The sequence below is a fragment of the Trichinella spiralis genome (genome assembly GCF_000181795.1).
Source record: "Trichinella spiralis strain ISS 195 chromosome Unknown Scfld5, whole genome shotgun sequence".
Classification (NCBI taxonomy): domain Eukaryota; kingdom Metazoa; phylum Nematoda; class Enoplea; order Trichinellida; family Trichinellidae; genus Trichinella; species Trichinella spiralis.
The window spans coordinates 1,228,767-1,243,360 of NW_003526944.1; the positions used below are offsets into that span (position 1 = coordinate 1,228,767).

At 30.3% G+C, this 14,594-nt stretch overlaps 3 protein-coding genes across 3 annotated transcripts; 2 read left to right on the forward strand and 1 right to left on the reverse strand.

Moving 5' to 3' along the window:
* Positions 1-153: 153 nt before the first annotated feature.
* On the reverse strand, positions 154-3,972 carry Tsp_03952 (hypothetical protein). The gene is made up of 11 exons (XM_003374715.1): positions 3,968-3,972; positions 3,484-3,633; positions 3,016-3,257; positions 2,045-2,140; positions 1,906-1,987; positions 1,517-1,678; positions 942-1,002; positions 760-817; positions 442-499; positions 291-406; positions 154-227 (listed from the first exon to the last, which is right to left on the reverse strand). The coding sequence occupies exons 1-11, from the start codon at positions 3,970-3,972 to the stop codon at positions 154-156; spliced, it is 1,104 nt and encodes a 367-aa protein (XP_003374763.1).
* Positions 3,973-7,910: 3,938 nt separating this feature from the next.
* On the forward strand, positions 7,911-9,163 carry Tsp_03953 (conserved hypothetical protein). Its single transcript, XM_003374716.1, has 3 exons — positions 7,911-8,591; positions 8,837-9,001; positions 9,104-9,163. The coding sequence occupies exons 1-3, from the start codon at positions 7,911-7,913 to the stop codon at positions 9,161-9,163; spliced, it is 906 nt and encodes a 301-aa protein (XP_003374764.1).
* Positions 9,164-9,655: 492 nt separating this feature from the next.
* Tsp_03954 (protein Red) lies at positions 9,656-14,436 on the forward strand. Its single transcript, XM_003374717.1, has 17 exons — positions 9,656-9,801; positions 10,285-10,407; positions 10,465-10,582; positions 10,650-10,747; positions 10,805-11,040; positions 11,100-11,263; positions 11,496-11,595; positions 11,736-11,772; positions 11,944-12,145; positions 12,212-12,259; positions 12,321-12,448; positions 12,540-12,671; positions 12,736-12,802; positions 12,861-13,016; positions 13,037-13,177; positions 13,289-13,342; positions 14,368-14,436. Exons 1-17 carry the CDS (start codon positions 9,656-9,658, stop codon positions 14,434-14,436), a joined length of 2,019 nt encoding a protein of 672 aa, XP_003374765.1.
* The last annotated feature ends 158 nt before the right edge of the window (positions 14,437-14,594 follow it).

A 14,594-nucleotide genomic window follows, 5' to 3' on the forward strand; every position in this document is an offset into this window, starting at 1 on the left:
GTGTACTCAGCAATATTGACGATGATATTTCTCTTTTCTATTTGACTGTCAATTGTAAACTGACAAATATATATATATATATGGTCATAGTTCATCACAATTTTTATTTTTGAAAAACACTGATTCGAAAAAACCTTGCGTATAAGAAGAGTTTTATGAAATACTAGTTGTAATGAAAGTTCCATCACAATATGGACAGACAGTATCACCGAATAGTTCGATCATTGCTGAAGAGAAGGGGAATGTAAAATTATCATATATGCTTCAAAGTGAACAATTAAAAAAAATACCTGGTGATTTTATAGCAGTAGATGCAATGGCACCGCAACGAATACAATGAAGACAAGCACTTGTCGGAAGACATTGAAAAGTGATATTGCAGAAATCTGAAACAGTGACACATCCACTGAACATGGTATGTTTGGGATAGATGAAACAAACCTACTTATCAAATGCCCATCCTCGCATACACGTCCTATACGAGGTATCCATGTTTTGTCTTAAAAAAACATATAAATTTATCCTTTATCCATAATAGTTAATATTAATTTTTATCCGGCATTTTCAAACAATAAGTAGTAGTAGTAGTAGTAGTAGTAGTCGTGTTTTAAAGAAAAATATCTTACAATTTTTGTTGCAAATCTCGCAGAAACTGGTACTGAAAGCACTTTTGGCTAGTCGTCTCACTTTGCGTCGTCGTCTGGTGGGCAATTTCCTCTTTTTCGGCTTTTTTTCGTAAACTTTCAAAAACTCTTTTACCTGTACCGCCATGTCCATTATTTCGGGATTTTCGCTTGGCAACAGCAGCTTCAGCTTTCTGTACAATTGAATAGCATAGCAGAGTGTCAAAATAAAATCGATCTTTTTAATCACATTTTCCTGAAGATGAAACGGCATATTTATGTAAATATTTAAATTTGATCGAAACAATTATCATTTACCCAACATTTCACGTACTGCATCGATATTATCTTTCTTTGTGTCATCACAACGCAGCAGAAGCTGAAATATTTTTGAATCAAATAAAACACAAAAAGCCAGCAATCATATAATATCCTTGACAACGAATCGATTGAAACAATAATGTTGTTTTCTTATGCAAATGAAATTTATCATTATTGTTCACATCAGTGAACTGTTCTCCGTACTGATAAGAGAAACGAGTTATTTATTATCACCCCGAGGCAGAGCAGCAGTGCAATCAAGCAGTTATCAAGCGGACTGGCCTCAGTTGAGCTACATGTCGTGGCTTCTGTTCAGCAGACAGCAACGTTCAATGTTGAAAGCGAACGAAGATTTGATCTCACCTAATCTCTCTCTACCTGCTATTTTGTCAACTGCATGCAACTCTTCAATAGATGTAGAACCGAGAAGATCAATTCCAACCAATATCAATAATTTATGTGTAAGTAAATTATAATTTCAATTACTTCTTCTACTCGTTAAAAAAAATTTTTTTTAATTAAGTTGAATAACAATAAAAAAAATTTCTGTCCATATACAAAAATAATCTTACCGTAGTATTTTCAAAGAATGGGACCATTGAATTTTCATTTCATTCATCCGTTTTATCATCCATTTCCAAACAGTGCCTGGTATTTTCTTGCACAAAAGTAACTGTCGCATTACAATCAGTAAATCGGTACTATCGCGCAGGTTAGCTAAAAATTGAATCATTCTGCTAAGAAGCACTATAAACAACAACAACAAGTGAATTTCTTACGCGAATTCAATAATTTCTGCAAACAATCTCGTGGACTGATCTCTTTCAAAATTCCAATATACAATTTAGGCGACAAAAGAGACGATTTGTAAGCTATTCTTTTTCTCAAATTTTCATTTCACACAAATTGAATCAAAATTAATGATAATAATTATTATTTCTAAAAAATTCTCCCTTCTTACTTGGAGTTGTATGCCAAAAGAACTTCGTTTTTAGAAGCTGCCATTCCAAAATTGCGTTCCGTTAACTTCACCACTTCAGCAACTGAAAAATTCATTATCATTTCATTTCATCATTTCACTTTTCAAATGTGCAACTTACCACTATTATCGGTTATTATTTTACCTTCAGAAAGCCTAATTTTCAACACTGAACAATGCGTATACGCATACAAAGATTCTCCTGCCAATGTAATCTCTACAAAAAAGATAATCAAACAAAGTATAAAAATTGAGTTGAATAATAATTGAAAAAAAATTAAACGAATTAATAAACATCCTCAAGTTATTGGTTACGCTTATGTGAAGTGATCATTGCCTTGGATTAAATCTGCATCGACGTGAAAAACCCGAGATGAATGGCACACTTCAAAATTTCGATTAGGATCCAAATGCAAACAGCTTACACTATCCGTATGGCTAACGTAAAGAGCAAACACTTCGAACTGAAATGAGATTATTTCAGAAAATGACAACAACTTCTTCATGACAACTTGCTTTGGAAATAAAGCAGGCAACAATGTTCAAAACCAACGAAGTACCAAAGTCATGTTGAACTTGTCGAGGTCGTCTCATTTGAAAAGATTTATATGCTTTTACCATCGAGTACATCAACTGATCATCAGAATTTACAAAAAATAACATTCCTACAAAAAACACACCATGTTTAATAATTTATAATTTCTACATTTTTTCAAATAATTAAAAAAACATTTTTTACCGCTGTTTTCGTCTCGATTTACCCAAAAACGTCCCAATATTGTTTTATCATCTGATAACACTTTTACTTTTAAAATGCGAAAGTCAACACTCCTATGAAACAAATAAATATCAGATTATAATAATTGCTTATTAGCATTTTATGGACAAATGTGAAAAAAATGTGAATATATAAAGAATAAAGTGAGTTATTTTAATTACTTCTTACTATGAAACCGTTGTCTCCAAAATATAATATGGCCACTACGCTGAACAGAAAAAACAATTCGGAAATTCCGATATTTGAGAGTAGTCCAATGCCAAGCTAAAATAGAGGAATGAATAAATCAATGTAGCGTTTGCCAGCAAACTTACTGGAAACCGCTAGTAGTTTGGAAACGTTGTACATGTTCAATGATTCATTAACAAAAATATCAATTGTTGGAATTCTCTCTTGTTTCATACTGTCCAAATAAGTTTCATGAAACATAATTTTATTTGTTAAATAATATTTCAGAAGCTTCGGTGTATGAAGAAAAATGCCATATTCAGTCAACCCCGTGTACGGGTCAAAAATCACGATCTGTCCATCTAATGACAATACTGCTATCAATTTTCTGAAACAGAACAGAAAGGTATAATTTCAAATATTTAGATATTAAAAAAACAGATTTAAAATAAGGCAAAAACTTAATATTTTACTATGTTAAGAATGACAAAAATGAAAGTTATATACTGAAAATTAGGACCGCAGTTATCTGGAAATACGGCAGATATGATAAAAGAATTCCAACACGATGTTGCAGGATCATATAGAGATTCTTTTCTCATAACTAAAAACACTTTACATAGAATACTTTACAGGAAAGATTTAAAAGTTGAACAAACAAAATTAAGTTACAAAAACGTGTTTCATCATCATCAGTTGACGTCATATACTCATGCCAGTCAGCTCCAATTAGTGAAATTTTATCAACGCGTGACCGTAGTGATCTGTAAGGTAATTTTTCAAAGCTGAAATTCCTTTCAAAGTGCGGGCACTTCATATCTGAGCATTGTAGGCCATAAGGATCCAAAATCTGAATGCAGCAGGGTTACAGTTTAAAAAACGGATAAAATAGAAATAATATTTCAACAGTATACCATTAAAACCACATTCGATTTAAAGGAAATTAACAGCTCCTTATCGCTAAGCCACGAAGCACAATTCTGAATGTACTGATAATGGCCCAAGAACTCTGATTTGTCCAGAAGTTTGTAAGCAGATGATTCATTACTACAAATATATAAATTATAATAATTAACAGCAAATCTGAGAAAAACATACCTCATGCTTAGAAATCAAGGAGTTTCCAGTTAAAAAAATCTTGCTTCGTTACTGCAATTTCCTTTGTTGCACTATCACACGAATTCAATGAAACAACGTTTACAAATATAGGTTATTGTGCCTATCAAATATATATATATATATATATATAAACAGTGTAATATTTATTTAGTTATTTGATTGATTTTTATGAGAGAAATTTATCGAAAGTTTAACATTCTTTTTATTAAATTATTTTGTGTTCATACTGTAACATAATCACAGGCAGGTGTAATTATTACAGTAATATTATTTTAATTTTTAGTTTTATTTTATAAAATTGTAAAAGCATTATTATTATTATTGATGTTGTTACTGTTTTAATTTAAAAATGAAATTCAATTATTTTAATTATATCATCTATTTTACTGTTTTATTATAGAAGTGCGCGTTTTGATTCATGCAAATATATTTCTGAAGTTATCAATAAATATATGGTCGTTTTGTTGTTTTGTTCACACTGAGAGTTTCTTGTTACTCTCAAAAATTTCAGTGTCACAAGTTGTCCACAAGAAAGCAAATTCATCCATTTGTAAACTATTTTTTGTCCTTTGACTTATTAATTCATCATACATTTAATATTTTGTTTATTTCAGTATTGATATTTATCAATAGTATCAACTTCTATCAATAATAATGAAGTAATAAATGGTATGTAATCAACTTTTCTAAAATAGTTTATTGATTTATATTTTGCAGATTATTACAGTGATGCATGTACATATGACAGCTAAATTCTAGGTATAATTGCGTTTGTAATTTCGATGTTCCTAACTTTAGGTTACTTTTTCCGAACATAAAATTGCAAATTTATATATTTTGTTGTAATTTATACTTAATTTTTTATTAAAACACGGTGAAATTAGGTATTAGAGGGTAAATCAAATAATGTCGAAATGGTCCCACTATATGTGGGCATTATGATATTTTTACTTGTTTCAATTCAGAAGGGGTTTCCAAATTATCTGAATTACATTTTATGCAAATTTGAATAGGTGTGTGATGCATTTTTTAAAATTAATCGCATCATTTGAAGTTCATTTTAATTTGTGAAAATTTTACCTGTGTATGAATACTTTTTGTGTGAGTATTAAAATTTTTTTAATGAATATGTAATTAAATATAAGTTCTATTCAAAAAATTATGATTGCTCGTCAGCTATGAAAGTAAACCGGTGAAGCAAGGAGATCAGTAATTATGGAAATGACATTCAGAAATGTTTACATTATTAAAAAAATTAGCGAGCAGTTTTTTGAATTCATTTTTGCCTTTTAAATATTTTGCTTCATTTACTACTGATTAGTAAACTAAACAAAATTATGTAAATATATTTATGTCTGCTTATTTATTTAATTTGATTTTATTTGATTTGATTTGATATCTGTCGGAAAAATCTCATTAACATTTTAAATCACACAAATCAGGTGAAAATAATAACGCATACTGAATGTAAACAAAAATTGCATTCAATGTAGTTGCGATGTTTGTATTAGATCGAAGCAAGCAAATATTTGTAGATATTTCTAATTAGCTGAATTTTCAATTGCATTTCATATATTATTATTCTGCTGATAAATGCAATCTCAGGTGTTTTAGCAACACAATTCATTACAGCAGACAATAATTTGCTTTAATAATGTAAGCCAGTTTGGCGTGAAAGGTTAAAATAAAAATCTATAAGCGCAGAAAATTACATGCTTTGCAAATAATTACCAACGGTGGAAACTTATTTTTTAAATATTTGCACAGTGTTTTGTACGTATAATTCTTCTAAAATAAGCTGCTTTTATTAAATTTAATCGTATTGTGTGCATTATTATTTACTGTATAATCATGAATTATAATTTTAATAAAGTACATCCATACAGAATTTTGTTGTAATTGCGATTAAAGGGTGTTTTTATTGATCTGCTATAATTTTATAAAGTAATTTTACTGATGGATTATTAATTAATTTTTTTAATGGAAAATTTTGACGTTACATCAGTAATGCATATTTTTAAAGTTGGTGGCGGTTGCATTGCATTATTGAATTTATTCGAATTTACATTACAAACAGTATTAAAAATTCTGAGCAGTAAATTCTAATAAGTGTCTCCATGTGGGCATATACGCATTGAACAGCTATTAAAAAATTAACAAATGAAATTGTTGAAATGGAAGCAGTAAGTGGAATAATTATTTCATTACATCAATAAGAATACTATCAATATTAGATAAACTGATATTTTGTTCATGTCTAGAAAATTTGAAATTATTTATTAATGAACTGACTACTGTAAAGGCATATTAGAAAAGCTATGAAATAAAAAATATGCTCTATTTAATGTAAAGCTGCTTATTGCTAAATTAGTATCTATACGCTTTCATAGTTTGTATTAGGTAGGATACAATGGATATGTGATTTTGCGCATGACCTTAATTTAATTTAATATTAAATGAGTATTGGAATTTTTCTATAGCAGTTGCGCAATGCTAGTAGACTGAGATGAAAGCAAGAGATTTTTATTTGTTTATTTTTCTAAGACTAAAATTTCCAAGAGCGTCGATTTATAAAATGTTCGATTATTATTATAATATTTGACTGAGTTTCATTTCCTTTTTTCTGTTTCTAATTAAATGTCTTTAACGAAATGCAGTTGTAAAAGTTTACACCATTATAATTAATTGCTGGAGCAATAAGAAAAATAATAAGTACAGTAAACTTCTTGTTAATAGTAATTAATTGCAATATAATAAATATTATGAATAATGATATATTTTTTTTCTGATTTTAATTTTGAAAAGGATGAAATAATTTTTTGTTGTAATTATGAAAATGGTGTACTTATTGTGAAATCTGATAACAAAAATAGCAACAGCAATTTAGCAAAATGCTTGTCAGAAGAGTTCTGGTTGTTCATGCTAAAGCGCCATCTATGCGTAGTTCACAACTCATTTTACAAATATTGCTGTCTAGCAAAGCTAAATCCAGAAGGTGCATGGTGAGAAGATGAATGCTGAAGTAGAAGTAAGTTTTGCTTTCTAATTTATCGAATATTGCATTATTAGTAAGGAGGCCTAAACTGACCGATATAATTAGAACGTTAAATTGTCATGTAAATTGATAAATTGAAGCAGTATACCATAAAAATTAAAAATTGGTTCATCGCATTATGACATCTTTCACGGATGCATTATCAATAACTAAAATTCAAAATATAGTTGAAAATCTTAAAAACACTGCCTCTCTTGAAGTACAGAATATGCTTTCAGCTTTTCATTTTTTAGAATGTTAGCAGTCGTACGCTAATGTTATAATTAGTAAACTGCTTTTAAATAAACATTTAAAAATTCATTGTGCTTAGTAAAAAAGCAAAATAATGATGTAAGACTTTGCTCCTTTTACGTTTTGAATTATTTATTAGTTAAAAAACTTTTCAGTAATTGAAAATTGATGAAATAAATTTCCCAGATGATGTCTTTACTCTTTATTGCTTTAATCATGTTAAACATAGATTACTAGTCAAAATAAAAATAAAGTAATGATTTTAAGACAACCTTTATTAATAAAAAACAAATGTTATATGTGTTTAAATTTTTTATCAGAATTCTTACTTGATGGAAGTTGGTGGAAAGAAGTGTATAAAAAACCAACAATTTTTTATTTTTACAGATAAATTAATCAAAGATAACACAGTAATTAATCACGATGAAGATATTCATCATCGATGAGGACAGCTCTAAAAGTTTGTTGTGCTAGTAATTGCTTTTGAATAAGTTGGGATATGAAATATACGAATTTTGATTTTGATTCTTGGAGTGTCTTGAAAATATATTTCCAAATGTAATTGTTTATTAGATTTGCTTTTTGATAGCGAAGACTTGAAGTACAGTGCAAAGAGAAAGACATTGAAATGCAGCAATGATAGCGAATGATTTGGAACAAGTGCAGAATAATTCCATCGCAGAGAATACTGTAAAGAGAAACGACACTCTGCAACTGATAAGCCTTTCTGTTGGAATTTATCACATAGTGGAAGATCTGAATTATGCATGCATTCCTTTGGGGATAGTCATATTTTTGATGCAAGGATTTGCTTCAGTTGCAATCATTTTTAACAGCAAACTGCGAAGGAAACGAACTTTTTTGCTAATTTGCATGTTATGCATCAGTTGGACAATCGTAGCTGCAGGTGAAATTTGTTCAGCTGTGGGAACTCTTGTTCGATATTCTTTGTTCAACAATTGCGTTATTACACAGTACAGCTGCTTTATTGAACAAACATCGCTTGCAGCAGGCCTTTTACTTGTAATTGATACAAATCTGTTGACAGCCGTGGATCGTTGTCTTGCCATAATTACTCCACACTGGTATAGAAAACAGTACAAATTATGGATGGTGTATATGGTCATTTTTTTCGCTATTTTGCACGTCTTTATTTCACGTCTTCAACGTTTTTTCAATGTAAGTGACATATTATTGCCATTCTGCACACCTTTGATGGATAGCAGTGAAGGCATTGTTAAAGAGCAACAAATTGTATGCAACACTCTCCTCATTATAACCATCCTTCTCTATTTTCTCACGATAATTTTGGTGAAGGTAAAATTAAAAAGTGTGAAACAGGATAGAATTCTCTGCTGCAGAGCTAAGGAACAGCTCAAATCAAAGCTTTTGAATACACTGGCATTGAATACAGCTTCATACGCAACCACTCTCCTGTTTGGTTACATTTTGACTACAATTGCTGCTTCTGAGAAAAATATTTTTGAGAGCTTGAAAATTGCCCGATATGCATTAATTACTTTTTTGAACGGAATTGTTACTTTTTTAATTTTCTATTTCAGAATCAGGGAATTTCGGTTCGCCATGATTCAGATGCTTCAAAAAATACCAGTGCTGAAAAATCTGAAACTTGTTCGCATAGTTCCGTCCGAATTCTCCACAGCAGTCAGTTGATTTTACTTCACTTGAACGAATTTATTAGTGTATCAACTCATCTCACAGATGAAGTTTTCATTTTTCTCATATTTATTAGTTGCAGTTTTTTACATGTGAACTTTACTGCATTTGATAATTTTTCTTATTTTACCTAAATTCTCAAATTAATAAAGACGAACCCCTTATATTATTGTTCAACAACAGAAATTATCGATTGCATTTTTAGTGACTGAAGATTTTTAGTCAGTTTGTTATAAGTATACCGTTGAAATATTGTTAAATTTGAATAATTTTCATATTCCATTTTTAGCCGGTTTGATACACACGGGAGGGCAATCAATACTCATTAACAACAGGTAAGCTGTAGCTGGAGTCATCAATTGTTTGAAATATTTGCATGCAAATCAGTTAATTGAATCTCTCGAATCTGTTACTGCTTCATAGCAATAAATCATAAGCTGGCTTTTGTTAAATGATCAAATCACCTGTTTCCATTCGCTGAGTTTGAACTAAATCTGGTGCTTATTCATAATTGACCATATGGCTAGTAATGAAAGTCGCAGCAGTCAGTTAACAACTGAACACGCACTGATGAATTTCAATGTCTATAATAATTACCTCACTGATGCTATATATTTATGCACGCTTTTACAAAAGCACAGGCATACACTATATGCATATATGACACTATATGTTCAATATGCATAACTACAAGATGTAAATAAATGCCAAGTTATATAGAATTGGAACTTGTTGCAATAGTTGGCGAGCAGTTGACAATAGCAATAATAAAACTAAAAGTTTGCGCTAACAATGAAGAATTTATCTGTCTGGCATTAAAATTTGGAAAACATTTTCAAAGACAACAGCAGTTTGATTTTTTACTACAGAAAACTCATAAAAATTATCATATAATTATATTTTTGAAATATTAACTATTTTATGTTAATTTCTATTTGTTACATTACCATTTTATTACTTTAAGTTTGATTTTAATTACAAAAATAATCCCTGAAAATCACAAGTTACCTTACTGTATACTGGAGTAGAATGTTTTGTTTGCGCATTTTAAATTTCCAATAAAGCAAATTTTCTAGCATTTAATTCATTCAATTATAAAAAGTATGATTTAAATAAATGATTGATTTATTTGTATCGTTGTTCATCTCCTTGTTTTTATGAAATTGATTAGATATTTTCTTCATTGCTATAGATAGTTCTGGTTTGAGGTTTCAGAAATAATGAACAATAAAGAAGCATCGTCAGGAAATGTGAAAGCAGAAATTGTCGATTCGTCCTCGTAAGATATATTCTTTCCATTTATTTTATAATATATTTAATTTTAATTTTGCAGAGCTGGACAACCACTTACTAATGATGACTTTCGAAAACTACTTATGACACCTCGACCAGTGAGTCAGTCATCACTTCGTCAAACACAGCTTATGGGACGTGCCAAAGTTGCTTCTCGATCCCAGTATTTACTGGTCTTGTTTTTGTATTTTGATTTGAAATATTTTTTATAATCATTTAGAAAAGATGAAAAGAAGAAAAAACTGATAAACATCATAAAAACTCAGGATGGTCCAATAAGAGGGAATTCACATGAGAAGAATGAGTTGAATGAAATTTTGAAACACTATCGAGACAGAGTATGTTTTTTTTTAATTTTTATTTTTTTATTGTGAGAATTTATCTTTCATTCGAGAATCTTTTCAGGCGAAGGAAAGGAGAGAATGCGAACTTAAGGAATATCAACAAGAAATTGATATGCTAGCCACCAGTGGATACAGAGCGGTTGCTCCTACTCTCAAAGCGTAACCGGTTAACGTTGAGTGGTTGAGCGATGTAGAGTTTGTTGAGTTGTTTTTCAGAGCTGTGGATATGACGGCTAGACGGAAGCAGATTATCGAAGAATCAAAATATCTTGGGGGCGACATGGAACACACTCATTTGGTTAAAGGTCTTGATTATGCTTTATTGCAAAAAGTTCGAAGTGAGATAAGCACTCGAGAAAAACTTACTCCTTCTGTCGAAAAGACAACCACTGCATATACAGTAGAAGACAGTTTGACACCAGAAGTTGAATCATCCATAAAATCTTCGACAGGTTTTATTTTTTTTCAGTATATTAATGGAAATTATTAAAATGTTTTTTTTATTATTTAGTTAAAAATATTTACCAGTTGTTATTTAAAAAAGAAGCAAAGAAAGTGAACGAAATGTTTATTCCATACAGAATGGCTTATATTGTGGAGTTGGACGAGGAAAACGCTGAATCTGACATTCCAACTACATTGATTCGCTCGAAACATGAATGTGCTTCTCAAGAAGTAAGTTTGACAGTGTGTTATTATAAAAAGTGATCTATTGACATGTTATGTTGTTTTGACGTATAATCGTAAACGTTGGTTTTTAATCACGGGAAAGCGTTTGAATTTGCTTTATGTGTATAATCAAAACAGTCTGAACATATTCACATGTTCAGAAGCAGAATATCTGATCAAGATGAAAATGGAAATTTTAATTATTTGCGTGCAAGTTTTATATATTTGTTTATTTCAGGTAGTTTCAGCAGCCAGCATTGATGATATGATTATACAAAAATTGGGCAAAGTTCTGTCTTATTTGCGTGCAGACAATAGGAAAAAGAAAAAAGAAAAAGGTTTGTTAAATTATGGTTAGAAATTGTTTTAGTATTGAAGGTTATTTGTTTAACTAAAATTTTAAAGTTGGTTTTTTCAAGTCACTTCTGAAACAACGCTATATTCAATATACTGTTGCATCAATTGTGCATAATTTTAGGAAAAGGCAAAGAGGATGAATCGGTTGCGAATCAAGAGTAAGTTCTGATGTTAATTTTTGTGAATGTCGTAATTTGAATTTGTAACTTATGCAGATAGGTATATTTGCATTTTTAGAAGATGAGTAGATGTTGATTTTCAGTTAAATGGTATTTCATTCATTTATTAAATGTTTGACAATAGGTAATTTTCAGTGTATTATTTTGCAGTTTGAAGAAGTTGCATTTTATTGTTTTTAATGTTGTAATATATTTCGACTTCGCGTTAGAAAAAACGTTCTTCGATTGTAGCATTGTCATTTCTAGCATTTATGAAGATATCGGCGAATATGTACCAGCACTGTCTAGGCAACCAAAGGTGAAATCCGAAGCAGAGGAACAAGGGAAAAAGCTGCATGGAGATTATGATCGAGTAAATTAGAAATACAAGCATATTGTAATTTTTATTTACTATATTTGCTGTATATGATTTTTTTAGAATTCAAAATTGGAACACGAAGGAAGCCGACTAAAAGTGATACATAAGGTATTTGAAAATTGAAAATTGTTTGTTCTTTTTTGGATGTTAGGTTTATTTATTTGTTTAGGAAGAAAATAACGACTCAACAAAGTTGTGGCATGTGTCCAATGATGAGCAGTTTCACAAGCATTCTTCTGGTCGCTATTTCTCAGATGTTTCAGATGCAAAGGATCAGGAGGTGAAAGCAATGAGCAGGTAATTTCGATTTCATTTTATTCAGTTAAATAAAATGAAATTAGATAATATACTCTTTATCAGTGTAATTGTGTTGTTGTTGATTGTTAAGAAAATCTGACAGACGGAAGGGAACCGCTCAGACAACAGCAACAAATTTTGTTGAACCGAAATCCGTCAAGCCGGATGCACTTAAACTTGATACTGGTTCATCAGTTGACAGTTATGCAGAATGTTATCCAAGGTATATTTATTGAAATAAAATTGATTCATTACTTGTCTCTTTTTTAATTATATTTTTATTACAGCAGTATGGCGTTTTATGATGCAGCTGGCGATTCTGATGACGAAGCAGATTATTCAAAAATGGATTTGGTATGATTGTTGTGGAAATTGTAATGGTAGCACAATTATGATTGTTTGTTCAACATAGGGCAATAAAAAGGGTCTTGTCAGACGTTGGGATTTTGACACTGAACAAGAGTATGAAGAATACATGAGCAGAAGAGAAGCATTGCCTAGGCAAGTTGTCCAAAGAATGAATATCCGTTTTCGAGAAACAAAACGCAATGCTCTAACATCTTCTTCTGTTTCAGAGCTGCTTTTCAGTACGGCGTGAAAATGAACGATGGACGTCGGACAAGAAAGCTTCCCGGTACGAGGAGTGAAAAAGATGACAAAGCGAAAATAAACCGTCAATGGCAGCAAATTACCCAGATACTTTCCAAGAGAAAAGAATTTTCAGAGTATGTTGTTTTTTCTGTTGATAATTTATTATAGCACAGATACATTAATTTTTTGCTCATATTTTTCAGAGGAGAAAATCGATCTAAAAGATTGAAATATTGATTTTTTGTTCAGTGCAGCTACTTTGCAGCTTTGTTGAGAAATGCACTTTTTGTAGCTCATGTTACAGTTTTTTTGTATAAAGGTACAAATGTTTTCCTGTTTGAATGATGTTTGTCAACTCATCAGGACATATCTGCTGAAAGGCTTTGTGAAATGGGAAAAGTATAACATTGCAACAGTAAATTTTGATCAGCTTTTTTTGACTGTTAAAAATTTGCTACTGAATTTGCACAGTTCATGAAAGTTGTCTTTCATTTTTTGCTTTAAGGACGTCCTGTTATGAATTATATTAATGCAAATTTCATTTGCTTATTAGCCAAACTGAGCAAGTGAACAGGCATCGACTATTTAAGTGGCAGTTGCTTTGCAGTGTAAGGCAATGAAAATCCTTAAGCCAACATAAAATAAGCAATTTCTAGTTCTGTTTTTTGAAATTGCATAGATTTTCAAAAAAAGAAAATCCTTTTTTGAAGCAAAAAGGAGTGGATATTATGTTGATATTTCATTTGATTTGTATATAAGCATTGGTAGACAAAAATTTGTGTTTGCAAAGTGATAAAATAGATATTTTTGAACGGTATTCCTAAAAGCTGAAAATCATTTAAAAATTGAAAGTTCCATGTTTTTTGGAAAATAAGAAATTAGATGTTACATATAATTGAATTTCGTTTTGAAAATATATTTTGGCAACTTTTAATATACATTTTCACTATTAAATTCTTTTAGTATTGCATCCGGAGTAATGAATAAGCGTTAAACCTGCATGAGCACTTTTATTTGCTTTAAGTAATTCGATATATTTTTAAAATTGAAGAAAAGTTACATGGAATCTGTAATTTATGCTTTCTTTGGCTTCTTTTTAATATTATTGTTTCTCTATAAATCTTTACAGTAGGAATTGCACTTGCATGTCAATTACGATATAACATAATTTCGTTTTTTTATGGGTCTCGATGTTTTAAGTGTTTTGTAAAAGACTGCGTCAACATTACTCAAGATAATTCAACGCTTCTGAAGTTTGTTGAAGTTAAATGTCATCCAGTAACTCACCAGTTTTTCCGGTAATGTGCATTTTTAATTTTCACTTACAGATCTGCGAATTGCTTGTTGCTGTAATAGCTTGTAAAGTGCAATTGTACAATAAAATTGTTGAAATGTAATTTCTCTATTCTTCATTTTGAAGAAATAAGTATGTGTATTTGTGCATTTCTTCTAATGGTTATTGGATTTCAAATGTCACATTCTTTCTTTTTATCTGGTCATATTTTGTGTAGTCTGTCAAATCTGTAATTTTTTTTCCAGAAATCAGTTTTTAATA